Source organism: Neofelis nebulosa, chromosome 17 (assembly GCF_028018385.1).
Source record: "Neofelis nebulosa isolate mNeoNeb1 chromosome 17, mNeoNeb1.pri, whole genome shotgun sequence".
Lineage (NCBI taxonomy): Eukaryota > Metazoa > Chordata > Mammalia > Carnivora > Felidae > Neofelis > Neofelis nebulosa.
In genome coordinates, this window is record NC_080798.1 from 61,859,738 (window position 1) to 61,886,138 (window position 26,401).

General features: G+C 52.6%; 1 protein-coding gene and 2 long non-coding RNA genes across 12 annotated transcripts in view; 2 read left to right on the top strand and 1 right to left on the bottom strand.

Annotated features, from left to right (window-relative positions):
• The window catches only part of FANCA (FA complementation group A), a 61,850-nt gene that overhangs the window by 561 nt on the left and 34,888 nt on the right, over window positions 1–26,401 (bottom strand). For 3 of the 10 annotated variants that reach the window (XM_058709577.1, XM_058709580.1, XM_058709583.1), the window contains 21 exons: window positions 23,563–23,639; window positions 21,602–21,715; window positions 20,331–20,467; window positions 19,806–19,876; window positions 19,333–19,429; window positions 19,066–19,253; window positions 17,498–17,594; window positions 15,869–16,045; window positions 14,378–14,451; window positions 12,689–12,817; window positions 8,870–8,954; window positions 6,897–7,063; window positions 6,269–6,374; window positions 5,231–5,287; window positions 4,977–5,081; window positions 3,976–4,088; window positions 2,939–3,077; window positions 1,660–1,737; window positions 1,268–1,370; window positions 496–571; window positions 94–250 (listed from right to left, as the gene is read on the bottom strand). In XM_058709577.1, the coding sequence (XP_058565560.1) occupies window positions 94–250; window positions 496–571; window positions 1,268–1,370; window positions 1,660–1,737; window positions 2,939–3,077; window positions 3,976–4,088; window positions 4,977–5,081; window positions 5,231–5,287; window positions 6,269–6,374; window positions 6,897–7,063; window positions 8,870–8,954; window positions 12,689–12,817; window positions 14,378–14,451; window positions 15,869–16,045; window positions 17,498–17,594; window positions 19,066–19,253; window positions 19,333–19,429; window positions 19,806–19,876; window positions 20,331–20,467; window positions 21,602–21,715; window positions 23,563–23,639 (2,347 nt within the window). The other 7 variants (XR_009256271.1, XM_058709579.1, XM_058709578.1 and 4 more) reach the window with 7 other exon arrangements.
• Window positions 4,086–5,114, top strand: LOC131500412 (uncharacterized). The gene is made up of 2 exons (XR_009256277.1): window positions 4,086–4,180; window positions 4,323–5,114. It is a non-coding gene; the product is annotated as an uncharacterized LOC131500412 (long non-coding RNA).
• On the top strand, window positions 16,041–17,394 carry LOC131500411 (uncharacterized). Its single transcript, XR_009256276.1, has 2 exons — window positions 16,041–16,681; window positions 17,330–17,394. It is a non-coding gene; the product is annotated as an uncharacterized LOC131500411 (long non-coding RNA).

The window sequence follows — 26,401 nt, forward strand, 5'->3', positions numbered from 1 at the left end:
TGCCAGTAGGGGCTGGGCTGGGCTGGGCTGGGCTGTCACAGGCCTCAAGCCCCGGAGAGCTGGCTGCACGGGGCTGCGAGGCGTGTCACCTGCCTGGCCCCGGCGCTCCCGGCTCCTGCTGGCTACGGTGGAGAGTGCACTGGTTTCCCCGGCCACGAAGAGACGGATCAGCTTTAGGTACATGTCGACGGCAACGTGCAGGAAGGCATCCTCCCTGATGAGGGCGTCTTCGTCAAAGTAGGAGAGAAGGCTGAAGATAAGGAGACACAAGTGACTCTAAGACCTCACAGAGGTGAGTGGCGATCAGCATGGCAGCTGCTCATCTGAGGAATGACGTCACAGGCATCTTTCCCGTCTGGAGGGAGACACGCCGTGGTACTGAGATCTAGGGCCGGGGGAAGGGGAGGACCACCTCCTCTGACCACGCACGACCCTGCGGGCACGAACTCCTTCCCAGATTGCTCTGGCAGCAACCCGGGAAGTAGGTGCAGTTACCTGTAGAAGGCGAACGGCAGCAGTCTGACGTACTGATCTGGGGCCAGGCGGAGGAGGATGTGGCCCAGGCCGCCACCTGCAACACCGAGAGGGGATGGCTTTAGTCAGCTCCGTGGGTGCCCGCCTACCCTAGGGTCGGCACGTTCACGGAACGTCAGGAGCCTGGCGACGAGGGGCGACGTCCTCATTCTGGAGAGCAGGCCTGGTGGCGGAGGCAGGCAGACCCCCTGTCCCCCACCTGAAGGTCTAGCGGCACCCTGGGACTCAGCACCCCCATGGGATTCTTTTGTCCTTTAAATGAGTTTATTCTGCATTTATCCCAAGATGTGGCTTATGTATTTGGCAAGAAGATACACTTTGGGAAATGAGTGAGTAAAGTCAGGCCCAAGGTCCCGTTCTTAACCATCTGAAAGTTATTTCTGAAGAAAGATTAAGAAGTGGGGATCGTGGGCGCCTGGGTGGCGCAGTCGGTTAAGCGTCCGACTTCAGCCAGGTCACGATCTCGCGGTCCGTGAGTTCGAGCCCCGCGTCAGGCTCTGGGCTGCTGGCTCGGAGCCTGGAGCCTGTTTCCGATTCTGTGTCTCCCTCTCTCTCTGCCCCTCCCCCGTTCATGCTCTGTCTCTCTCTGTCCCAAAAATAAATAAAAAAAAAAAAAAAAAAAGAAGTGGGGATCGCAACCTGTCTCTCTGCTGGGCCGCCTGTGTTCCCGGATGGCTAACTAGGACAGACGGAGGCCGTCGTCCCCAGCTATCAAGTCTCAGTGGCCTCTTACCTGTCTCTGTCAACTGAAAGAGCACCAGCCAGGATACCCTCTTCTTCTCCAAACACCCCAGAATCTCAGCACAAATGTCCAAAGCCTTCGGGGTGTCCACAGCCTGTGGCCCACAGAAGAGGGAGGCTGACTAGAAGGTCGTGAGTATCAGCACAGCCACACACACTGGGGAGCCTTCGTGTGTCCTGTGAGCCTTAAATGGTGACTGTAGGGGGCACAGGCCAGGGACCCTTGTGCCTGAGTCCTGAAGTAAGACCTCAAAGAACAGGCCTAGGGGTTCTCGCTTTTGAGAAACCCTTCAAGACAGAGGTTCCGGGGCTGTCCTCCCAGACACCCTACTGAGGAGGTCTCGGGGGTGTCATGCAGGCCCGCGGTGGGAAAGGTCACCTTACCTGATGAGGTCTTCCGTGTGGGGTCAGATGTGATGAAAGCAGGCCCATTAAGGAAAAGAAAAACAGGAACACCAGCAGCTGCAAACAAAACGGGTGCACTTACAACATTAAATTCCTGGGGCGCCTCGTGGCTCGGCTCAGCTCATGACCTCACGGTTCATGGGATCAAGCCCCGTGTGGGCTCCGCGTGGACAGCTCAGAGCCTGCTTGGGATTCTCTCTCCCTCCCCCAAAATAAATATAGAAACTTAAATAAAATTCCCTACATTGTATCCTCAAAAAGTAATTCTAACTAAGGGCATTGTTCTTTTTTTCCTCTAAGTGGATCTTATGAAGAAAAACTTTAAAGAGACAATTCGAGAATAAATTTTTACCTACTGGGTCATTTTATATGAGCCTTTAAACACGGCTTGCACAAGTGACAGCAGTGAAACACCAGGCTGTTGCTGTCCCTGAGCTGCAGGGAACTACGCCCAGCCCAGCCTCACTCCTTGGCTTCTTGTGGAGAAGTTTATAAAATCCCTAGAGAGAAACCCACACATCCCACCCTGACCAGAGGCAGGGGCCCACCCGCCCCAACCCGCTGGAACACACCCCGGCTGGGTGGGGTCTGTCTGGACACTGTCCCCTCAGCTCACACAGGCCTGGGAGACTTAGAAGAAACTCCCTTGTGGGTTTTTCCACATTAAATTATAGTTACCAAAAACCTCAGGCAGGTGTATATGTCCGGAGCCTGGACAGGTTGACTTTTAGGTTTATTTAGAGAGAGAGCGTGCAGGCGGGGGAAGTGTCAGAGAGAGGGAGAGAGAATCCCAAGCAGGCTCCATGCTGTCAGCACAGGGCCCGATGGAGGCGGGGCTTGAACTCAGGAACCCTGAGATCATGGCCTGAGCTGAAATCAAGAGTCAGACGCTTAAGCGACTGAACATCCCCCCCACCCCCACCCCGGCCGGGTGCTCCGACTTTCCAGTTTACCAGTGCTTCAGCTGGGGACACCCTGGAGGGACCCCGGCTGTGCAAACAGGAGCGCAGAAGGCCCCTCGGGGCACCGGCTTGTGGAGAGGACACGAGTAAGATCAAAAGGGAACTTGATGGTCAAGTGTTACTAAACCTGTCAACCTGGTAAACTTCACTTCCTTGTCAAGTCAGGACGACCCCACCCTTCCTGTCTCTCCTTGGAAAAGCCCAGTTCAGGTGAACCATGAGAAACGCAGCCGGTCAGAGCACGGGTCAGAAGCAAGCTTGCCAGAAAAGACAAGTGAGAGAATTTCGTATCTTGCCTCCTCTCCTTGGCAGCCCAGCCTCTCCAGCTGGCTCTTGACTCTGTCTTTCCCGGCTCGCTGGATTTCGAAGTAAAGTGCGGCAGCAGAGAGCCAGGCTGGGCCAGGCGCAGGGGATGCCGTGTCAGGGAGGAGGCAGCTAGGAGACAGGGACGCGTGTCACCACAGAAGCCTCAAAACCCCATCGTGGTCGAAAACCTCCAGTCCTCGGTCCCGTAACCGTCAGGACGCCAGCCCTGCCCACCTTCACGTCGTGCAGGGAGGGGCTTCAGAGCCAGCAGAAACAAGGTCTGTGTCCCCAGCAACCCCCGGCAGAGCCCTATGCCTGTGTCAGGCTCGTCCCTGGCTTAGAGATGGGTTTCCCATCTCCTTAACGGGCTTCTGTGCTGTGGACATGGGGACGGGTGGGGCCCGGCCAGAGCACCTGGTCCCGACTAGCTGAGCTTTGCAAGAGGGTTGCGATACACAGGCCTCTGACCTGGACCCCGCCACTCAGACCCTCGGGTTCTCTGCCAGAAAGGGTTTCCAGCAGGTTCAAAACCAGGCCAAAAATGAATGGGATATAATGCAGGAATTTGGCCTTCCTGGTCTTCCGGGACTTCAGGCACTCGTGACCCTGAGCGGTACGCGGGGCACCTCGGGGACAAAGGAGGCTGGGTGGGGTGAGCTCCTCCTGACTGCCTGTAGGAACACCGCTGTCCCCCAGTCCGGCAGGCACCGGAGACTGCCAGCTGGGCAGACCGGATCTGCCTCTCGAACACATCCCCGTGATGCCGACACTGTCAGTCCTGGGCCGACTGCAGACGTAAGAGGAGAGGAGGGGCGTAGGTGGGCAGCAAAGCTGGGCAGGGGTTGCTAACATGAGTCTTTCCCGAAACATTCTCGAGCTTCTCAGACAGGAACCTGCTAGGTCGCGTCTGTTTCTTCCCTTTCTTGGCAGACCTGTCCCTATGGCCTGTGAAGGCCAACGTGTTCATGGAGATAACCCAGTGCGGGTCCCAAAGAACAGCCACGCCCCATCCCCTCGTCCCTCTTACCTCCTGCCAAACCGCTGGGCCTCCCACAGTCTCTGCAGCTCCTGGGGCAGTGGGCCCTGGAGGCATCTCCTCCACCGACTACGGAGTTCGGGCTCCAGACGTGGCCACCACAACTTCCAGAAGAGAGAGATCACCAGTGAGCGGGTCCCAGGAGGCTCTACCCGGACACCTCCTCAGCCCCGCAGCCAAGATGCTGAACCCTCAGGTGACCACTGAAGACCGGAGCCCACCCGCCGGCGGGCAGCGCTCAGCGCGGCGCATGTCCCGCCCACACCTCCGGCCTTCGGGTGGTACCCCGTGCACTTGGGTCCACGGCAGTGCCAGGAGGGGTTTCTCTTCCTCTGCAGATGACACGACGGAGCGGGTGGTTAACACACGCCACGGCTCTTGCAGGGAACGCCACCCAAATGAGCCACAGACTAGAGAAAAGTGGAGATGCTCGGGGGCGCGGCAGCTCGGCTCCCGTGGCTGCCAGAACCTGGGCTCCAGCTGACGAAACCAGGGGAGCTGCCTGTTGTCAGGAATCTAAGAGCACAGGGCACCGGGGGGGGCCTCTGGATTTCAGCTCAGGTCGTGATCTCCCGGTTCGCGGGATGAAGCCCCGCGGTGGGCTCTGTGCTGACAGCGTGGAGCCTGCCTGGGATTCTCTCTCTCAAACTTAAAAAGACACCCGAAGGAAGCCTACGCTCTCAACCCAAGAACGTCAGGCCACGCGAGGGCCGGGCTGAGCGTCTCTCTGAAGCCCCGAGACGGTGGTCTGGCGGAACAACGGGAAACTGAGGTGGGGGACCACAGGCAACTAGGGGTCACCTTGTGCCAACGCGGAACCAGAGTGAACCCACACCCGCGTTCCCTCCCGGCAGGCACAGGCAGGGAAGCCTGCCCTCCTACGTTCTGCTGGGTTCTATTCGCCCCTCCCCCCATTTCTCCCACATGACAAGAACTGGGTCCCCGGTCACCGCGTCAGCCCCGGGAGCGCCCTGAGCAGACGCCGTGCCTACCAGCGCAGAGGTCAGGACTAGGGGGCACTCAGTCTGGCACGCGGTCAAGACCAGGTCTGCTGTCAGGGAGGGGTCTCCACTTTGTGAACAAGCATTGAGGAGCCCCTGGAGGAGAGAACATGCCAGAAGCTCAGCGGTTTGCATGTACACCCCGGCCCTGGAAGATGCCGTGGCCTCAAAGCACAAGTGAGAGTGAGGATGTGGCCCAAATGGTGTGAGCAGGCGACTGGGGAGGCGCAGAGGGAGACAGTTACCCTGAAGAAGTGGACTGTGAGGTCGTGGGTCAGTGCGCTTCCATGGGAGAAGTTTCTCTGCAAAACAGCATAAGCCAGTGAGAAAGGAACCGATGGCGGTGGTGGGGCGGGGGGGGGGGGGTCTGCTGACAGACTCCAGCTGTGAGAACACGCCTTGAAGATGGCAGCCGGGTCACAGCACCACTGCTGACCAGAGATCTGGCCTTTTGTCCTCGGGCATGCTGGCCCAGAATTTGCATGGCTCAGTGCCTCTTCACGTGGCTCCTCCGTGCAGCCTGCCCACTTCGGCCCCAACACGGCCCAGGAGGTGAGGACGGCACTCTCTGACGGCCCTGTTGCCGGGATGGCAACTCGCCTCTCCACCCCTTGTCTGCGTCTCTGTCCTGCCCGTTTCCACATCTGCCAGCCTTCACGGGCCCTTTTGAGAGCTCTGAAGAAAGCAGCCTTTGCTAAGAACCCAAAGAACACCTAGTCTCATCTCCCCGGACTTCTAAGTCACCTTTTAAAGCTGTGACAGAATGGGGCCTCAGTTCAATCTCCAGTCATCTTTGTACATTTTTAAGAACTAAAACGACACTTTAAGCTCGTGGAGCCCCTGACACTGAGCAGTGTGGACGCCGGAAGCAGGGCAGACTGGTGGGACCCGTGGTCCTCGCGGCACCTCTGGCTTATGTGCCCCCGAAATGTCAAAACTAGAAAGCAGCGGAGACGCGTGGTGTGCAAGACTCCACGGATCCTGGCGGCTGAAAGTTGAGGAGAGTTCCGGAAAGGGACTGAAGCTGTCAAGGAAGGGAGCCACATCCGATGCCTGCGCCTCATTGGCCCCGGCTCCGGCTGTGGGAGGAGGCTGGGCACACAGAGGCCCCGACTGCTGGCTCCCGGAGCAGTACCCCATTCTTTCCCTCGGCAATCCCACGTGGTCCGGACACACACTCAAGTGACTGGCTCCAAGTGACCACAGATGCGCTCGTGAGTTTTCGAGAACCAGCGATCGATCGCCCCTGTCCCCGGGTCCCACGGTCACTCGCCCACACCTACCAGCTCAGAGTTGACCAAGTGGAAGAACTCGGTGCAGTCAGGGGCGGCTGGCTGGCTGGCCTGGGGGCGGCCGACGACAATAGACGGGGGCAGACCGAGGAGGATCCTGGCAAAAAAGAGCTGCGTCAGCAGCGATGGCCTGGCCTCACGTCGCTCCCTGGGAGCTCGGGCTCTGGTCTGTAACCACCCTCCTTACCCGCTCCCGGAACTGGAGTCCTTCCCTGGGACTGTGCCTTGCTGGACCCACTGCCGACATGCACGAGGTCTTACCCCACGACCCGTTTTCAAGCTGTGCAGTAGCCAAGTAAGAGGTGCCCCACAGTCTAACCAAGCTATTCCCTAGAACTCGGAAATGACGTGACCTCCTACTCATAAATATGGCGACAATGAATATCTCTGGGCACACAGGGTTTTCCTTATTTTGACATGAATTCCTTAGGCTACAGCTTTCAGCAAAGCAGCTCCTGAGTCTGAAGAGGAAGGCTTTAACGCAAAGCTTCAAACCCTGATGTCCATGGGAACACCAAGGAGAAGACGCCGTCGCAGGCTGGGGATAGGGGAAGGAAACAAGTCACCGATGGAAAAGAAATTCAATTTAAGACAGAATCTCTCCACAGTGCTGTGTTACCATTTGTACACAAGCAGCTCCCGCTGTCTCTGAAGGCGGGCGGCCACATCCCACCCGCTTGCCAGTGCCTGGAGCCGTCTGCGGAAAACTCCGAAAAGGAAGTGCCCCTGAGGAGGAGAGCAACTGCGGGGTGCCGCCGGGCCCTGCTCCAGGCCGGCAGCCATCTCCTGGAAAAAGCAAGACCAAAACGGTCACGTACTTTTATCGCTGGCTCCAGGTGGTCGTCCCCAAGAGCGAAGGCAGGGAGTCCTCAGGGCTGACGGTCAGCCCCAATCAGGACTCTGAAATGAGGTTGGGTGGGCTTGGGGGAGTCTCCCAAGAGGAGCTAGGAATGACTGGGACAAGCCTTTTTACTTGGAAATCATTGAAAAGTTGCAAAAATAGAACCAGAACAGTACAAAGAACACCGTTACCCAGTTTCACCGATGGCTAACATTTTACTGTTTATCATTTGCTCTTTTACTACACACAGTTGTGTGCGTGCACATAATTTGAGGACGAATTATGGACGGGAGGCACGTACGCAGCAGGCACTCAATGAATGCCTGTAGACTGAAAGCACAAAGTGTGTGCAGTGTCTGCGCACATTCAGATGTAGAGACAGAAAAAGCCAAGCACCCACTTCAAAGCATCGTCCCTGCCACACGTGACCCCAAGCCCCAGGATGCACTGTCTGCCCTCCCAGCTCACCCCCCACCACAGCCAGTTATGACGGATGCGGCGGACAGAAGGGCAAGATGAGGGCACTGGGGGCTCTTCTTTGTGGGATGTTTTATTCACTGGTAGGTAAATTTCCCCAGTGTTCCAGACCTCCCCCTCCATGGCTTCTGTCACTCCCCACATTCTCTCTATTCAAGCACCTGGAAAGCAGAAACACCACGAGGAAGCGCGAAATCCACACCCAGAATCCTGTTAACGAGGAGCTGCCCGTGTACTTCCAGAGGTACAGATTCCCCGTGTACGCTGTGGACATGGAACCAGAGCGAGCACGGTCTGCACTTTGACCCCAGAGCCCACTCACAGGGTCCGACTTTAACCACCCTGAAAAGACCCGAGACGAACAGGTACTCGGACTGGAAAACTATACTTTTCATTTCAAAACGAGAGCCCCATTTCCACGCCCTCTTAAGTGCGCCTGCCTCGGTGACGAGAACCCGCCAGCCTGTGGAGGTGCCGGGTGACCCTGTGGAACAGTCTCTAAGCCCTCCTTTGGCAAGTGGGGGGCTAGCTACGTCATTTCTCAGAGGCTGGCATCCAAACAGAGCAGCCAAGAGCTAAAAAGCAGACAGCGGTGCAGAGCAATCATGTTACTACTGAAGCTGCTATTTGCTCAATCGCCTCTATTTTCAGATTTTAAATGTCCCAAAGCCCGGAGATGGTTCTGGCACCACAGCTTTTGTTTCTTCATTTTTTGTGATACTCACTGGTGAAGTGAGCACACTGTCCCTCTGGGTCTGGGACCTTATATGCATGATGTTGGTTTTCATTCTGCTGGGGAGCCTCAGGACCCGTTGCGGATATTTCTAATAAACATCTTGGGGTGCCTGGGTGGCTAAGTCAGTTGAGTGTCCGACTCTCAGCTCAGGTCATGATCCCAGGGTTGTGGACTGCAGCTCCACATCACACTCCACGCTGAGTGTGGAGCCTGCTTAGGATTCTCTCTCCCAGGGGGCGCCTGGGTGGCTCAGTCGGTTAAGCATCTGACTTCATCTCAGTTCATGATCTCATGGTTTGTGGGTTCGAGCCCAGCATCAGGCTCTGCACTGACAGCATACCTGCTGAGGATTCTCTCTCTCTCCCTTTCTCTGCCGTTCCCCCACTTGCATGCACTCTCTCTCAAAATTAACAAAAACAAAAAACAAAAAAAACCTCTCTCCCTGGCTCACATTCTCTGTAAAATAAAAATAAAAATAATCTTAATAGCAGATGACATAGATGCAGTGAAACACTGGGTTTCACATATTCTAGCTCACCTGCAATCTGGAAAAAATATCCCGATTTCCTGGGCAGCCACTGAGAACCAAATCAGAATTCTCTGAGTAGTTGAAATTCCTCGAACTGAAACAAAACACAACAAAAGCCTCCTAATTATCTCCTGATGTGCGGGCATTCCAGCCTCCCCTCCCGCCTCCAGGCTGGCGTGTGGTCACAGAGCCAGGAGGTCCCAGAGGACCATGTGACACCCACAGTCATCAACAACGAACAACAAAACATACACACAAAATACTAGCAACCCCAATCGAGCAACATCCTGAAACAATTATGTACCATGACCAAGTGGGATTTATTCTAAGAATGCAAGGTTGGTTCAACACCCTAAAATCAATGTAATACATGTATCAATAGGATAAGAAAACAAAAACCATACGATCATCTCAACAGACACACATAAAACATTAGACAAAATTCAATACCCTTTCATGATAAAAACACTCAACAAACTAAGACCAGAAAGGAACTTCCTTAACCTGATAAAGGCCATCTGTGAAAAACCCACGGTTCACATCATACTTAATGATGAAAGACTGAAAGCTTTCCTCCTAAGATCAGAAATAAGACAAAGTGGTCCTCTCTCCCACTTCCATACAACATTGCACTGGAAGTTCTAGCTGGGACAGTTCACTCAGAAAAAGGCATAAAAGGCATTCAGATTGTAAAGGAAAAAGTTAAACCATCTTATTCAGAGATGACATCTTGTATATAGAAAATCCTGAAGAATCACCAATAAAAAACTACTAAAGCAAGTTCACAAAGTTGCAGGACATGAAATCAATATACAAAAATCAGTTGTATTTTTCTAAACCACCAAGAGTGGAATTAATAATTCCATTTACAATGGTGTTAGAATAAAATACTTCAGGATAAATTTAACCAACGAGGTGTAAGACACGTACACTGAAAACTATAAAATACTGTCGAAAGAAAGTTCACGGATAGAAAGATTCAGTATTGGTAAAATGGTAACAGTGCTAACATGCATCTACAGATACAGTGCAATCCTAGCAGAATCCCAGCTGATTGTGTTAAAACTGACAAACTGATCCTGAAATTCAGATGGAATTGCAAGGACCTAGAATACCCAAAACAATCTTGGGCAGCGGGGGGGGGGGGGGGGGGGGGGGGCGTGGGGGGGGGGTTGTTGAGGGATTCACATTTCCCGATTTAAAATTTCCTACAAGCCTTCAGTAATCAAAACTGCGATACTGGCATAAGAACAGACATAAACACCATCTCAATAAGAAAAGGTCAGAAACAAATTTTCACATGTATGGTTAGCTGATTTTCGGCAAGGATGTTGAGACCATTTAATGGGGAAGGACGGTATCTTCCGCAAAACATGCTGGGACAACTGGATGTCCACATGCAAAAGAATGAAGAGGGATCCCTTCCTTATTCCATATACAAAAATTAACTCAAATTAATCAAAGACCTAAATTAAGAGCTAAAATTAAAAAGATAAATTAGACTTCATCAAAATTTATTTTTATTATTGTTTTTAAAAATTTTTAAGGTTTCTTTTCGAGAGAGCAAGAGACAGAGCATGAGTGGGGGAGGGGCAGAGAGAGAGGGAGACACAATCTGATGGAGGCTCCAGGCTCTGAGCTGTCAGCACAGAGCCCGACGTGGGACTTGAACCCACAAACCATGACATCATGACCTGAGTCGAAGTCGGATGCTCAACCAACTGGGCCACCCAAGCGCCCCAGAAGGGGAGAAAATATTTGCCACTCATCTCTGATAAGGATGTGGTATATAGCATACATAAGGAACACAACTCCATAAAACATCCCAATTTTAAAATGGGCAAAGGATAGGACATTTTCAAAGAAGATACACAAATTGCCAACCCGTAAATGAAAATATGTTCAACATCAATAGCCACCAGGGAAAAACAAATCAAAACCATAATGATATATGCCAGTGCACGTCCATTAGGAGGGGTATAAGTAAAAGATAATGACAACTATGTTGATGTAACGGGGAGGAAGTGGAACCCTCTGATGCTGGAAAACAGTCTGGTAGTTCCTAAAAAAGTTAAAGTATAACACAGCATACATACCCCATTCTTAGGCATATGCCCAAAAGAAATGAAAACACAGGACCACAGAAAAGCCTGTACACAAATGTTCTTAACAGAATTATTCATAGTCAAAAGGGGAAGACCCAATGTCCATCAACTAATGAATAAACAAAACGTGGTCCATCCTTCAATGGGATACTACTACTCAGTAATAAAAAGAATGAAGTTCTGATACATGCTACGATATATCGATTTTTAAATTTCGTTTAAATTCTAGTTAGTTAACATATAGTGTAATAATAATTTCAGGAGAATTTAGTGATTAATCACTTACAACACCCAGTGCTCGGCCCGAAAAGTGCCTTCCTTAATGCCCATCGCCCATCTACCCGCCAGCCAACACCCTCCAGCAGCCCTGTTTGTTCTCTGTATTTAAGAGTATATTATGGTTTGTCTCCCTCTCTCTTTAAAAAAAATTTTTTTTCATGTTTATTTGGAGAGAGAAAGTAGGGGAGGGGTAGAGAAAGAATCCCAAGTGGGCTCTGTGCTGTCTGCACAGAGCCTGACATGGGGCTCGATCCCACAAACTAGAAGATCGTGACTTGAGCCGAAATTAAGAGTCAGCCGTTTAACCAGCTGAGCCACCCAGGCGCCCCCTCCCTGTCTCTTTTTATTTTTCTCTCTATTCCCCTATGTTCCTCTGTTTTCTTTCATAACTTCCACAGATGAGTGAAGTCATGCTATTTATCTTTCTCTGACTTATTTCGCTCAGCATAATCTACTCTAGTTCCACCCATGTGGTTGCAAGTGGCAAGACTTCATTCTCTTTGATCAGCGAGTAATATTCCATTCGCTCTCTCTCTATATACACAATTTCACACACACCACGTCTTCTTCATCCATTTGTCACTCGATGGACATGCTACAATATACCCTAACCTTGAAAACGTTATTCCAAGTAAGCCAGACACAATGTGTCACACACATATTTGTGTGACAGGACTGACAAATCCAGAGACATAAAATAGATTCAGGGTGGCCAGGAGCTGGGGGACAGGGAAGGAATGGAGACGCTGATTTCATTCCGTGCACACATACTCGTTTATCCCTCCCAAGAGAAAAACTGAGAGCAAGAGGCCTGGCCCCAGCGTCCGTTTGCCTGGTGCCCTACGTGCTGCTCCCAGCCACTAGGCGCTGGTAGGAAGAACTCCAGGGCTGTTGGTTGTATTGAAATGTGAGTTCGTAAGAATTCCGCTAACCAGGCGATACGTTTACAGATCCCTGTGGAGAAGAGGCGCAGCGGGAGGTAAAGGGGAACAAGGGGAACGAGACTGGTTTTCTAGGATGGAAGTAATCCATCACCCAAAACGTGGAGAATGGAACCGATTTTACTCCTCAGCTTCACACAATCGGAGGACGAAGATGCTAAGGGCCCAGCCCAGCGGGCACGGTACGGGGAGCTCTGCCCCACGGCAGTGAGCCCACGTCCGCACTGCAGCCCTCTCGGAGGGTGCCGCCGGCCGCCCACTTCCTCCACCCTTTACGCCTACGACCCACATGTCGGATGACAGCAGAAAGACAAGTCGCTGCCGCTGGCAAATCTGCACACAAAGAAAACGGATCCAGAAAGCTTACCTTTCCTCCGCACAGACTCAGACCCACTAGCAGGACACGTTCAGTTGTGTTTTGTCAAACACAGAGTGGACAGACAAAACACCTTGGAAGAATCAAGACTAAAAGTAAGATGCTTTTTGGCATCAGCCTTCCCAACCTCTGGCGGAAGTCTATCAGCACGTCGACAAGAACCGCGCACGCCACCTGCAGGTCCCCGTCGCAGCCGCCCGCAGCCGAGGGCTTGGGGAGGAAGTACTCGTGGAGCGCCCACTGCTGGAAGTCCCACCTGCAACAGCAAACACCAAGGTCTGTGCTGGGAAAGGCTGTAAACCAGTGGTTCCGGGAGCCAGGACGAGAGCCCACAGCCAGCGGCACGACAATGGCGGGTGGCGAGACCTGGGGCTTCTGGGTGGCGGGAAGGCCCTCTACTGCAATCGAGGCCTCCTCGGGGGCCATCCCCAGGGTCGTGACTCCAGGGTCCGTCAGCAAAGATGCCCACGTCTGGCCCAGACTCTGCAGGTGCTCATGGGAAGGATCCTGAGGATGTACTAACTAAAGCCGCAGCAAGAGAGGCACATGACACTGTAGTCTATTTATGCAGAAAGAGCCACGAGTAAGACGTTTCCATAAACCCACAAGTGGGCAAGGAACAGAGGTTATAAGGGCTGGTGCTTCGCCCAGGCCATCTGAAACTGTTACACAATGTATCTGAGCATTGCCTGTTGAATGAAAACAGGAAAGGTCTAAGCACAACTTAACACACAGTGACCTGAGGGTAAGAAATGCTTATTATGGATCCTCACACCAAAAAATGAATTCCTTCTTTTCCTTTTCCCAGTGGAAAGAGAGGAGGGAGAGCGGGGAGACCCCAGGGCACGTGCGCCTGCGCAGAAAGCACTCACAGCTGGCTGCACACAGACCCGAGAAGCAGGCAGACGTCCACCTTGTCGGAAAAGCAGTTCTTTCCACGGTTCCGACTTCCTCTGCAATCTGACACCACGGGACAGAATCCCCGCCCCCCCCCCCCCACCCCCGGCACACGAGCCGCATCTCTGACTGCACAGGGACAGTGGCTCAGGACGGCTCACGCTGACCCCCGCCCTCAGCTGCCCCCAGGGTTCCTGTGCCCCACCAACTCCATTGCACCTACAGCACATTTCCTTCCCTGACTCCCACAGCCCCACATGCAGGGGCCTGTCAGCACCCCACTCTCACGCCCAGAACAGCACATCCCCCGTCCCTATGGTCTGAGTAATTGGCCCAGGGACCTGCTCCACCAGCTCAGAGCCAGTACTGCACGCGGCACCCGTCAGCGCTCTGCCTGCCCAGCCGGCCGCGCCAGCTGAGAACTCTGGCAAGCTCCCTCAGGACCCCAGAGGGCCAGGACTCCACCACAGCCCCTCACGACAGTCGCCCCGCCTGCTCTTCTCCCACCTGAGGCATGTACATCTGCCCCTGATGCACCCCCTAACCCTGGGGTCCTGAGTGTGCATCCCTACTTCTAATCCATTTTGTCCACCTGCCTGCTTGCCGCCCGGCCTGCTCAGGTTTACACCTGGCGAGAGTGCCCAGGCAGGGACGTTGGGAGTAGAAGCACACAAAGGTACCAGATGGGCTGACTTGTCTCATCACAATGCACTTCCCAGTTTCTAGAACATTCTAGAAGTGCATGGCACACACTAGGAGCTCCACAAACGTTTCTTGAATTAAGGAATGAATGAATGAAACTGTGCCCATAGGTATACATATCAAATTGAACACCGAGATGTAATGACAAGACTTAGGCTTTAAGACAATGCGCAAAGCCTTGTACCACTGTCAAGGGCAGATCCCTTTCAACGCTTACCTTTCTGTATCTGAAAGACAGTCGACCTCAGGTTGAATTTCTAGTTCCAGCCGTAACCAGTCTCTGTAAGTTAACTGAGAGAAAAAGGACCAAATGAACGCGACGGTGAGGATGGGACACGGAGAGCACAGGTCAGTTTTGTAAGTCTGCTGCACAGTCCCTCCGATGTCACACATCGCAGCAGAAAGACTCCGAGGAAGGCCGCAGTGCCTACACCCGTGTCCGTTCTCGGCCGCTTCCCGCCGGCTGACTGAGGTGCTGGCGCCAAGCCCCACATATTGCTTAGGTTACGTCTGACCGTGAAGCTGGTGAAACGGTTCCAACTGGCACTTTTAAATGGAACTCTCCAGCATACCGCCTGGTTCTAAAGTCGATCCGCGGCATCTGCAAACCTCTCGGGTTACCGCGCAACAGAGGCAGGAAATAATCTTCTCGTCCACTTGAGTTGGGCAAGTTAACTAGAGAATAAATGTGTAGTGACATGCTCCAAATATCCCTGGTAGCCTATTTCTTAATTTAAAATTCCTGGGGGGGCGTCTAGGGGGCTCAGTCCGCTAAGCGTCTGACTCTTGATTTTAACTCAGGTCACGATCTCACAGTTCGTGAGTTCATGCCCCATGCTGGGCTCTGTGCTGACAGTGCGGGGCCTGCTTGGGATTCTCTCTCCTTCTCTGTCCCTCCCCAACTCTCTCTCTCAAAAAAAATAAACCTTAAAAAGTAACAAAATCCTTGGAACAATTCCACTCATTAACACGAACTAATCTCAAAACCTCACAGTGTGTGTGAAAAGGCACATCACAGAAACACGCGCACAGCACGCTGCCTACGTGTGAAGACCAAAGCCCGGCGACGTGGAGCAGGTAAAACCAAGAGAAGCACGTCCGTGATCATCCACAGGCGGGACAGCAGCCCTGAGCCCCCTGCTACGCTGCAGGTGGGCGGCTAGCATTCCCTGCTCTTGACTCGTTATGTCACACAAAGACTGTCGCACTTGCTCTGGGGTCATTCATGTGATTAACAATTCCGGAATTGAAAAAATATATGATGAAACAATTGAGAATTTTTCCTCTCAAGACCAAAATAAGGACATAAACATCCACGGAATAAATGAGAAGTTATGAAGAGGCAGCGTGGGCAGGGGGGCCGGAGCAGGCCAGGCTCACAGTGACGTTGCCCAGAGGAGCCCACCCCAAACGGGAGCCTGGCAGGTAGGCGTGAAGGCTGTTTCACTCACCCTCAAAATCTTCCACAACATGTTAGTGCCGAGGAAAAGTGGGCAGAGTGGAAACGACCTTTCTAATTTCTTACAACTGTGTGAATCTGCATCGATCCCAATAACGATTTCAATCAAAGCCACTTCTGTGCTCCTCCAGGGTCACTGGGTCAGGCCCAGCTGCCTGCCCGCCATATCCTCAGGAGGCCCCCAATCTCCCCGCAAACTCTTGTGAGTTAGAACGAGGGGAGAAGCAGGAAAGGGGCAGCGGGACCTACGTGAAATTCTTTCTCCTTCAACAGTTCCTGGAAGGTTCTCTGTTTCCACAGACAGAGGGCGGCTTGCTGCCAGTCTGCAGAGGGCCGGCACAAGGGCCTCCAGGGAGGGTCGGCTGTGTCCTCCGGACAGAGGGGATCTCGGGCTTCTGGGAACAGTCTCAGTATAATGAACTGAAACTGAAGAGAGACAGCGTCACGTGGGTCGCAAGCAGTTGAGAAGATACGCCAGTAACCCGGCCGTGCGCAGGGGGCAGGGCATCCCGAAGACCCTGGGCCGTCCCCCTGTCGCGGCCTGCACCCTGTGTGCAGTTACAGAGGGCACGTCGGTCAGCAGCCCTGTCCGTAAATCCTAACATCTGAGGCAGAAGTGCGGGCTCCAGGCTGCCCTCCACACGGCGGTGGTGACCCCATGGCAGCGAACGGTGGTCTTCCCAGACCGCTGCTGGCACCAGAGATTCCACTAAGAGAGGGTGCCAACCGGACAAGCAAAACACTGTGTCGGTGAATTAATTTATTTATCTCTGCCATTAGGAGATTAGACTTCTTCCCATGTTTACTGAGCTGAGGGGGCGGGGGGAGGGCCCCCAGGGACACGTGGAGTCAGGGACTTCCTTGTCTGGGCCACTTCTAATCTGTTCCATGTTTCAAAATGTTGGCAGCTGGGACTAAGTTCCTCAACGCCAACGATGGGGGCACAAGTGTGCCCGGACCCCACTTCACCCTCCGGGTAGGGCCAGCTCAGCGGATTCTAATGGCGCCCACAACGGAGATGTGCACTGAACACCATGAGATGTTCCTTAAAACTCCGCCCGAGTAAGAATGCTGGTTCCCACTGTAACTTCAAATTCACTTTTGCCACTGAAGGCTTCTGACACGCATCTTTAAACTTCTCTGGCCTTAGAATAAATATAAGAAGCATTCACTAGATGAGGGAAGTCTTTGGACAAAACTCAGAATTCTTCTTTAAATAAGAAGATACTTTTCATTAATATTTACCTTTTAATGTACCCATTTTACAAAAATCAGTATCTATTTCTTTTAAAAGTGGGATGTATGTTTGGGGGTGCCAGGGTGGCTCAGTCGGTCAAGCCTCAGACCGTTGATCTCAGCTCAGGTCACAATCTCACCATTTGTGAGTTCGAGCCCCACATCAGGGTCTGCGCGGATAGTGTGGAGCCTGCCTGGAATTCTCTCCCTCCCCCCCTTTCTGCCCTCCCCAGCTTGCTATCTCTCTTTCAAAAAATAAATAAGTGAAAACAACAAAAAGTAAATAAATAAAACATTTAGAATGAATAAGGGAGGGAGGGAGGGAAGGCAGACGGGGGGTGCGAGGGAGGGAGGAGGGGGGGAGGGGGGAGGGAAGGAAGGAAGGAAGGGGGGAAGAGGGGGAGGGAGGAAGGGAGTGGGGGACAATTGTGGTCTTTGTCATCTTTCATCCCTTCATCTTAACTCTGAGAACAGAAGAAAAACGCAGCGTTCAGCCCAGAGAAGAGATGATCTGATAACTAACCAGCACACCGGGCACACAGAGACGTGGGTGGGCAGACAAGAGACCTCCAACGTTTGGCTAGAAACCTGCGTTGAAACGGGAGACTCCAAGAATGGGGAAAAGGGACTGCACAGACTCACCTTCTTCACGAGGGCTGGAGACAAGCAGCCGCACAGAGTATCCCGTGATAAGGAAGAATATTTACACAAAGAGTAAGAAATCACCGCTGTACAAAATCTGAAAATAGAAAACAAGTAATGTAGAAATGCGACCCGTGCGTAACAAGGAATGCAATAAAAGTGTGAATTTCACCCAAGTGAACTGAGTGCATTCTAAACCAGATGGCCTGAGGATTAGCCCCTGGCCTCTACTCCAGGCCAGGCCAGCTCCCAAGGCCTCGGGGAAACGCCCCCAAGTCACAACCGTGGATCTGAGCTTTATCTACACTGAAGGCACAGACCCAGAGAACACACAAACAGTAAGACTGTACAAATAAGGGCTTGCGGTCACTGCACGCCGAAGAGCCACGGCCAGAACAGGGCACCTGGGTGACTCGGTTGAGCGTCCAACTTGGTTTCAGGTCATAATCTCAGTTCGTGGGTTCGAGCCCCACGTCAGGCTCTCTGCTGTCGGCACAGAGCCTGCTTCGGATCCTCTGTCCACCACCGCCCCCCCGCCGTCCCTTCCCCACTCTCTCTCAAAAAGTAAACGTTAAAAAACAAACAAAAAAAGCAGTCTTCAGGACAAGAGGGCAGCACGCCCACGTTTAAACTCAGCCTCACTCAGGGGGAGCCTCTGCCCGCCTGTGGTGGGTTGTGAGGCGTTGAGGGGAAGGGCCCCATGAGAAGAGACTGACCGTGGGGCCCAGGGGAAGTCAGGACTGACGCCAACAGGGCCTGCCTGTCCGTGCTGCCCAAAGCCCGAGAGGCTGGGCCACTGTGCTTCCCGTGGGGGTGGCGCAGGTGTCGGGGGCCGTGGTCCAGGGCAGGCGTTGTGTTCTCTCCCCTCGCCCAGTTACGATCCCCTTGTGCCTTCTGTCAGTTCTTTCCATGAACTGCGGTCCCAGCCCCTGCGCACAACTCTTCCGGAGCCTCCTGGCTCCCGCCCTGACCCTTCCTCTATGCACCTTGCACCCGTTTCGGCCTAGACTCCCAGGGCCCTGCCCCAGCACCTGCCACGCTGCATACGCCACACTATCAACTTGCCAGGTGCCCCCACACAGAAGGCAGGGGTGGGACTCCACCCCAGTCCTGGAACGGGTCTGGCCCACAGCGGTGAATGAGGGGCAGTAGGGGTACACGCTGGCACAGATCTGTAGAATGATGGGTCTCGAAACCCTTTGAGACAAGTCTCTCTACATAGGGCAGCTCCACGTGCAGGCTCTCACTCCAGAGAAGCAGCTGCTAACCACAGGGGAAGCAGGGACGGGTCCCACCACATGCCAGGCGCCCCCAAGACAAAACCCGGTAGTGCTCACAACCCTTCCCAACGTGGAAGGACGTCTACAGTCCGTTGTTAACGTCTTCAGAAGCAGTTTCTAAGGTAGCACTACCTCATTTTTGTAAACAAAGAAACACAGACACATAAATACAACGTAAGACTCCAGAATGATTATCCGTGGAGCATGTCTGTGTTGGCCAATTGCATTTGGTGCGTATGTGACTTCTGTCCAGCACGGGGAGGCACAGCGGATGTGAGGGCAGCTCACTTCAGGCAGAAGAGCGAGGTCTCCGAGGTACTAAACGTCAGGAGGCTACTGAAGAACTCTGCGACGGACAGGCCCTCGGCGGGGGCAGGGAGGCCCACAGGCACCTCTGGGAGCACAGACCTGGACTGGGCCAGGTGGACGACCAGGGCGGCCAACCCCAGCACGTGGGAGGCACTCAGGCTTGGGCCCTGAAACGGAGAGAGTGTTTCTGCAGGAAGGAGGGCAGAGCCCACTTCCCAGGCAGGCGGAGAGAGGCGGCGGCCGTACCTGGTGACGGAGCAGCTGGCAGAGCCTGGTGAGCACGACAGGAAGGAGCCTGCGTCCACACATGGCCGTCACTAAGCGAGAAGCCCAGGGGCCCTGCCTGCAGAGACAGCCAGAGACCAGCAATCTGGCCACTCCTGGCCCTGCACGGCCCTCCCACGGATTCTTCCGGAGGAGCGAAGGGTGCCCGAGAAAGACGTAAGCTGTTCCCCCAATGGCGAGGTCTCCGGGGGGGATGCTTCATCTCTGCCGAGTCTCCGCACTGCCCCTTCACCCCACCGGGGACCCTCAACCAGTACAGAAGCCAGAAGGCAGGATCCAGGACCAAAGGTCAGAGGTCGACAAGGAGTGGGCAGCCCTGCCCCTCATCACAGAAAACAGGGAGAAACCCCACTCCCCGAGGGAGGCCTGCTCCGAGCACCCCGGCCGCCCCCAGCAGAGCCCCAAAGCGCCCAGTGAAAACCCCCAGCCTCTACCTGTCTGGCGAGGCGAAGCCGGAAGCTACGATCAGGTTCTGACAAAAACACGTCAGCAGGAGGTCCGCGACCTGAGAGAGACAGATGGTCACCGAGAGCTCAGAGTCCCCGAGAGCAACGTGTAAGCAAGGCAGGCCTGCGTCTGGAGAGGAAACCATCACACCAACTGGCACCAGAACCCCATTCCCACATCCTGGAAGACAGCAGGCCAGGCGTTGTGAAATTTCACAGCAGAGAACAGGCTCAGCACACCTTGTCCGTACAGGGCCAAGGAGTAAACTGTTTTGGGCTCTGGGGCCACAGATGGGTTCCGCTGTGTGTTCTCCTCTAGAAATTTAAAAAGTTTGTACACAAACAGGCCGGGGCCGGCCGAGCCCAGGCCCAACACTGCCCGGCTCCCGGGTGTCATTTCCACGTACACGGTTCGCCTGGCAAAACACGGGGTGGAGAGGAGGCCCGCACACCCGGGACTTCTTACACAATCCGGCCCCGCTCGGCAGCATAGGCCAGGCATCCCACACTCACCTCCCGTTCCTGCTGCTCCAGGCCTGGCGTGAGGACGCTGAGCTGAATCTGCGATCCCCCAGAGCTGCCGTCCTCCTCAGCGCGGCCCAAGGCGGCGTCCAGCCGCTCAGAAACAACCGCCACCCGAGCAGCCACAACTGCACGTAGAGAAACCCAGTTAGACGAGCAGGGGAACGCGGGCTGCCTGCAGGGGGCGGTGGCGTTCCCGCTCGCAACGAGCTGCCTGCAGGGGGCGCCGGCGTTCCCGCGCGATGCGGCTCACGGCAGCCCCGTCTCCGGCGCTACCAGGGCCACGAGCCTCAGGGCGGCGCTCCTCCGCCGGCCGGGCGGTGGGAGCACGCTGCGGGTGAGCAGGACAGCCATCCTCACGGCCTGGGATCATCTGGGCGGTTCTCTTTCACCCTGGATGCATGTTCTCCATCTGAAGTCGCAGGCCAACCCTCCCACACGGCACCGCGTCTGCTCCACGCCCCACGGTCGGTCTGCCAAAGGCGAGGAGCCACACAGCCTCCGGGCGCCGGAGGTCAGGCGACAGGCCGACTGTGCTGGCCGGCAACGGAAACTACTGTGAGCAACAAGGCTGACGCAGACCTCAGTGTCCCCTCGCGCCAAATTCTGCAGGAGCGCAGTTCGGCAAGGCCATGGCCCTATGGTCGCGGAGGAGACGCTACACGGAGCAAGGGAAACTGAGGCGGTGCCGTTAATCTTTCCTCTGTGAGGCTCTCGTGGGATATTCTGTCCTGGTTTGAATAAAATGGGTTTATCATCTATAAAAATCTCTTACAGGTACCAGGAAAAACACGGCTTTTTTTCCATTACATTCTACATTTTCCCTACCAAAAATCTCCAAAGTAGGGGAAGTCAGCATTTTGTTTTATGGACTGCCACACACCACATGAGGTGAATCATTCACAACTCACCATTTTACAGAAAATGGTCACGCAGAAGCAGAGGCCCAGTGTTCAGGGTTACAGCTACTCAGTTAAGAAAGAAAACCCCACACCTTGGTGCCGTCACTTTTCTTCCTCCTCATTACCTGTTCTGCTAGGAGCTCCAAGAGCAGAGTATTCAACCTGCTGAGGGTCTGTGACAGCCTGAACGACAGACCCGTCTCCCATCCCATCCCAGGTGAAAGGAGGCACGTCCTCAGCATCCGCCAGCGCTGTCATCACGCTTAACTACCACGGCCACTGAGCCCTGGCCACGGCTGGACGTCCACTCGTCCCTCCAACACCCACTGCAGATGGCCCTGTGCACAGCCATGTCCTCACCGTCATACTGCGTGGGGTCCGTCATCGCGGCTCTGAGCTCTCTTAGCGCGGCCGCGAGTGGTCCCAAGGGTCCCTCGGCACAGACAGCTTCCACCTTCATTCCCGGGGCTGCACCTGAGAAATGACGGGACACGCACAGCTGGATGCGGCCTCTCCGTGTCCACGGCAGACAGAGGCGCCAGGACTCCACGAGGCGCTGCACTGCTGGGCACCCGTCACTGGTATCAGAAACTTGTTTGTAAATGTAGTAATTTAAGAAAAAACATGATTTGGGGCACCCGGGTGGCTCAGTCAGTTAAGCGATCGACTTCAGCTTAGGTCAGGATCTCACAATTCCTGAGTTCGAGCCCCACATCAGGCTCTCTGCTGTCAGCACAGAGCCTGCTTCAGATCCTGGGTTTCCCTCTCTGTCTGCCCCTCCCCTGCTTTAGCATACATGCTCTATTCTCTTCCTCTCTCAAAAATAAACCTTAAAAAAATTTTTAATTAAAAACAGTGAAAAAGAAAGAAAAAACATGGTTCTATGCGCAACATTGCCCTAAGTGTGAAAAACACATATGTAAAGAAGGACCAGAAGCATGGCGAGGGGGTCTCGGTGGGTACGTAGAATTGTGGATGGGTCATAATTTATTCCATTTCTAAAACTTTTAAGTAATGTCCTACTGTTTTTTATAATAGGATATTAAAAAAAAAGATGTAAAGGAGAAAACTTAAAAATTAATATACAAGAGAGGATTATCAGCTCTCAACATGTCTACGAGATTTTTGAAAACAGATTAGATCTGATCATATATTTGTAAAACAAAGATACTTCTTCAAAAAAATGTTTTCTAACTTTTTAAATGTAAACTGTATACCCAACGTCGGGCTGGAACTCACGATCCCGAGATCCAGAGCCACGTGCTCCCCCGACTGAGCCACCCAGGAGTCCAAACACAGAATTTTCATTATACAAAGAAAAGCACACCGCAAATTGTTTTAAAAATACAAGTTCGAGTTCTGGTGTCGCCAGAGAAGACACCGAGTGTCCACAGCGAGCCTCACATGGGAGACACCGAAACGAAACTAGAAGTGATGAGTCTTCGTTTATAAGCCCTACCGGATGAGACAGAAAACATCCGCGAGGCCCCTAAGGCAGGGCCAGGGGGCCGGGGCCGGAGGGGCGCGGCCCCCCCCCCCCCCCCCCACCACACTGGACGCAGCCCCACTGCCTCCTGGGAGCCCCACAACGGTGAGCTGTTGCAGTACTGGTCCGAACGAGCAGGGGACCCGGGACCGTCGTTCTTTGCCCACTCAAGTCTCCCGGGTCTCCGTGACTGTGAGAGAGCACCCATGCGTGTAACAGGAAGGTTCTGGCAGACAGAACCAGAAATCGCCACCTCATTCGGCCCAGGAGGCCCCGCAAATGTCAGAGGATTTAAAGTGGCGAACAAGAACGGCTTCACGGTACGGCTCCTGCCGAGACACAGGCCGCTCCACCGCCCAGCAAGTCCGCCCAGCCGCTCGGAGCACCGAGGTCTCCCGACGCACGCCGCTGCCACACACGGGACCTGGGTCGACATCACTGACTCCTGTGAGCCGAGCGATCCCCAGCCCGCCACAGGACTCAACCGTCCAAAGAGAAAGCCGCCGCAGACCAGCCACCACGCCACGCGTCAGAACCGACACAACAGACGTCAAGTCTGGCTTCCTGGTCCGGGAGGTCCCCTGAATTTAAAGCCTGCGTCAGAACAGGCGAGCAGCAAGCACATCCCGGCCTCATGCAGAACCTCAGGGAAGGGCTCTGGCAGGTAACCCTCCGGGGCTCCCAGGCTGGGAGCCCAGGACCTGACGACTAGGGCGCGTCCGTCCCGACTTAACCAGACCACGCACACTGAGGTGTCTGTCACCCACCCCCACACCTCAGGACCCGGGATGCGGAAAAGTGCCTGACACAGGGATGGAGAGACCCATAACCTTACTTTCTGGCTTCTTCTCTTCGGCAGTGGAGCAGGCCTGGCAGTAGGCGGAGTACAGAGACAGGGGAATTTTATCTGCTCTGGATCAGGAGAAAACATGAAAACCAAGTCAACCAGGACTCAAATTAGTTCGCAAGCTTACAATTTCAAAAACTATCATAAAACAAAAATACATGATATAGTCTACTATCCATACCTTATGGTAGGACTCTGTTTTTAGAAAAAACCCATTATATGCATGGACTCAAATGGTTCTTAGTGTTTCATAATTTGCCATATACACCTATCTGCCAACCGTGGTTTTCACAGGGTAGTGAGATTATAAATGATTTTTACTTCTCTCGTTAAAGTTTGGGTAATTTCCAAATTTTAAAGAGGACTTTTATTACTTTTAATGAATAATACTGAGAAAAGCACCCAACTGATGTCATTAGAAATACAGAGAATTATAGAACAAAGTCCTGTGATAAGGGTTTTGCAGGGCATGGACCCCTGGCTGGCACATTCTCATGGCACAGTGACAAGTCCAAGGACAAGAGCTGTGGAGTCACCTTCAGAAGAGCAGCCCAAGTATGGGACACGGGCAATGGCCTAGCCTGCGGGACACAAAGTCTCCAAGTGAGCAGCGAGGCAGGAAGGAGGCCTGCCCACAGTGCCGCAAGGCCTGATGATGAGCCAGGAAAAGGAGGAGGGAGGTGGCCATATTCCAGAATGGGAGTGCCATCCAAGGCCAAAGCAAGGCAGAGGACAGACAGGCTGGAGCAGAGGAGCACACAACTGCCCCAGAGACTGGAAGGCGGGTAGCTTACAGATTAGAAAGCAAGGCAAATAAAATGAAAGAGCACATCTAAGGAAATGGAAAAATTCACAGAAAAGAACACTTCAGACATCGCTCATCCTCAGAGACCTAAGATCAAACACCGCAGCGATTAGAGGAGAATGGATTTCCATAAACAGAAAAATCCAGTGACAGAAAGAACAGGCAAGTTAACCAGAAGAAATCTCCCGGAAAAGAGAAAAAAAAAAAAACCCAAAAGACCAGACATGCAAAATGTAACAGAGAACAAGTCAGGAGACAATCCTGGTGGTGTAATGTCTGAAAAGGAAAAGCCCCGAGAAGAAACCAGGCAGGAAAGGAGACCCGCTCTGAAGTAAGCGGGATCAAGCAGTCCGTGTCTGTGGTTTGCTTCAAAACAGCCCAGAAGAGGGTGTGTGGGCAGCTCAGTCAGTGGAGTGTCTGACCACCGATTTTGGCTCAGGTCATGATCTCACAGTCATGAGATCGAGCCCCTCGTCAGGAGCTATGCTGGGCATGGAGCCTGCTTGGGATTCTTGCTCTCTCTCTCTCGCTCTCTCTCTCTCAACTCCTACCCCATTTGTGTGCACACACACATGCACTCTCTCTCCCTAAAAATAAAAACAAAATGGCCCAGAATGGTGGGTGGACAGAGGAATTTGAGGGCTACATAAGTACTATCCTACATTTCTATCTTAAATTTTTCTTAACAAAAGGTTTTGAAATATCCGAGAAAACTTCTTTGTTCTGAAGGACACGAATTTCCAGATTAAAAGGCCCACCATCCGCCTAGCCAAGAAATGAAATGAGACCCACACCAAAATACATTGCAATGAAATTTGAAAACCCAGGAAACGATAAAAAAAAGATACCGCAAATCTCCAGAGAGAAAAACACATGTCACGTGAAAAGAATCAGAAACGAACACCTCAATAGCGACACTGGAAGCTACACATCAATAGATCAAGATTTTACAAATGTGAGGGAAAATATTTCCAAGGAAGATTTCTACATTTCTACACCCAGTCAAATTAACTATCAAATGTGAGGGCTGAATAAAATGTCAAAAAAAAAAGGCTACCTCCCATTCACCCTTCTTAAAAAGCTTCAGTAGGATGTGTTCCACCAAAACACGGGAGTAAATCCAGAAACAGGATGGTCTAGGGTCCAGGAAAGAGAAGAATCAAAGACATTCCCAGGTGGTCAAAGGAAGATACGAGGATCGCAGAAAAAGCTAACAATTCAGAGTGGAGCCAGCTAGAAGGCTCCAGAAGGCCTTTCTCTCTCGGAAGCGACAGAGTGAGCACTTGAAGGTCTGAGTGAGAGGACACTGAGAAGGCGGGTTTGGCTAGCAGCTGAATGACACATACAAAAAAGATTAAGATAAAACAAAGAGAATTAGGAGCCCCACAGAAATGAAGGTAGTTACATTCCTAATGGTGAGCTCTGAATAGTGTTTATATAGCCCTAAAACAAACAAACAAACAAACAAAAAAAAAAAGTGAGTTTTAAAATTAAAAAAATTTTTTTGTATGAAGGACATCTACTTGTGTGGGTAGAAGCAAAAAACCTAGGTCTTCATCCTCAAATAGCGGAAAACCAACTGATATTGCCTAAAACAACAAAAAAAGTGGTAAGTTGCTAGCAAAATAAGAATATTATTTAGAAATATGGAGATAAATAACAAAAATCAGTCAAAACTTGAAAATGGTCGCCTCCAGAGAAAAAGAAATGGCAGGGAGGCGTGGAGGGGAGGGAATGACTATTTCTCTTAATAAACTTTATAGAACTGACTCTTCAATCTGCATTCTTAACTTTGACAAAAACAATTTTTAAAGCCTAGAAATAAATGTCAAAAAATTAGGAAGCCATACCATGCAAACACCAAAAAGGAAAAAAAAAAAAAAAAAAAAAAGCTGGCATTAACAGCCTAATAAATAAATAAAGCCTAATAAAGACATTGCATAATAAAAAAATATCCAGCAAGGTGGCTATATTTTGAAGGCTTTATTTTAACAATCATAAAAACTTGTTTGCAAGTAGTAA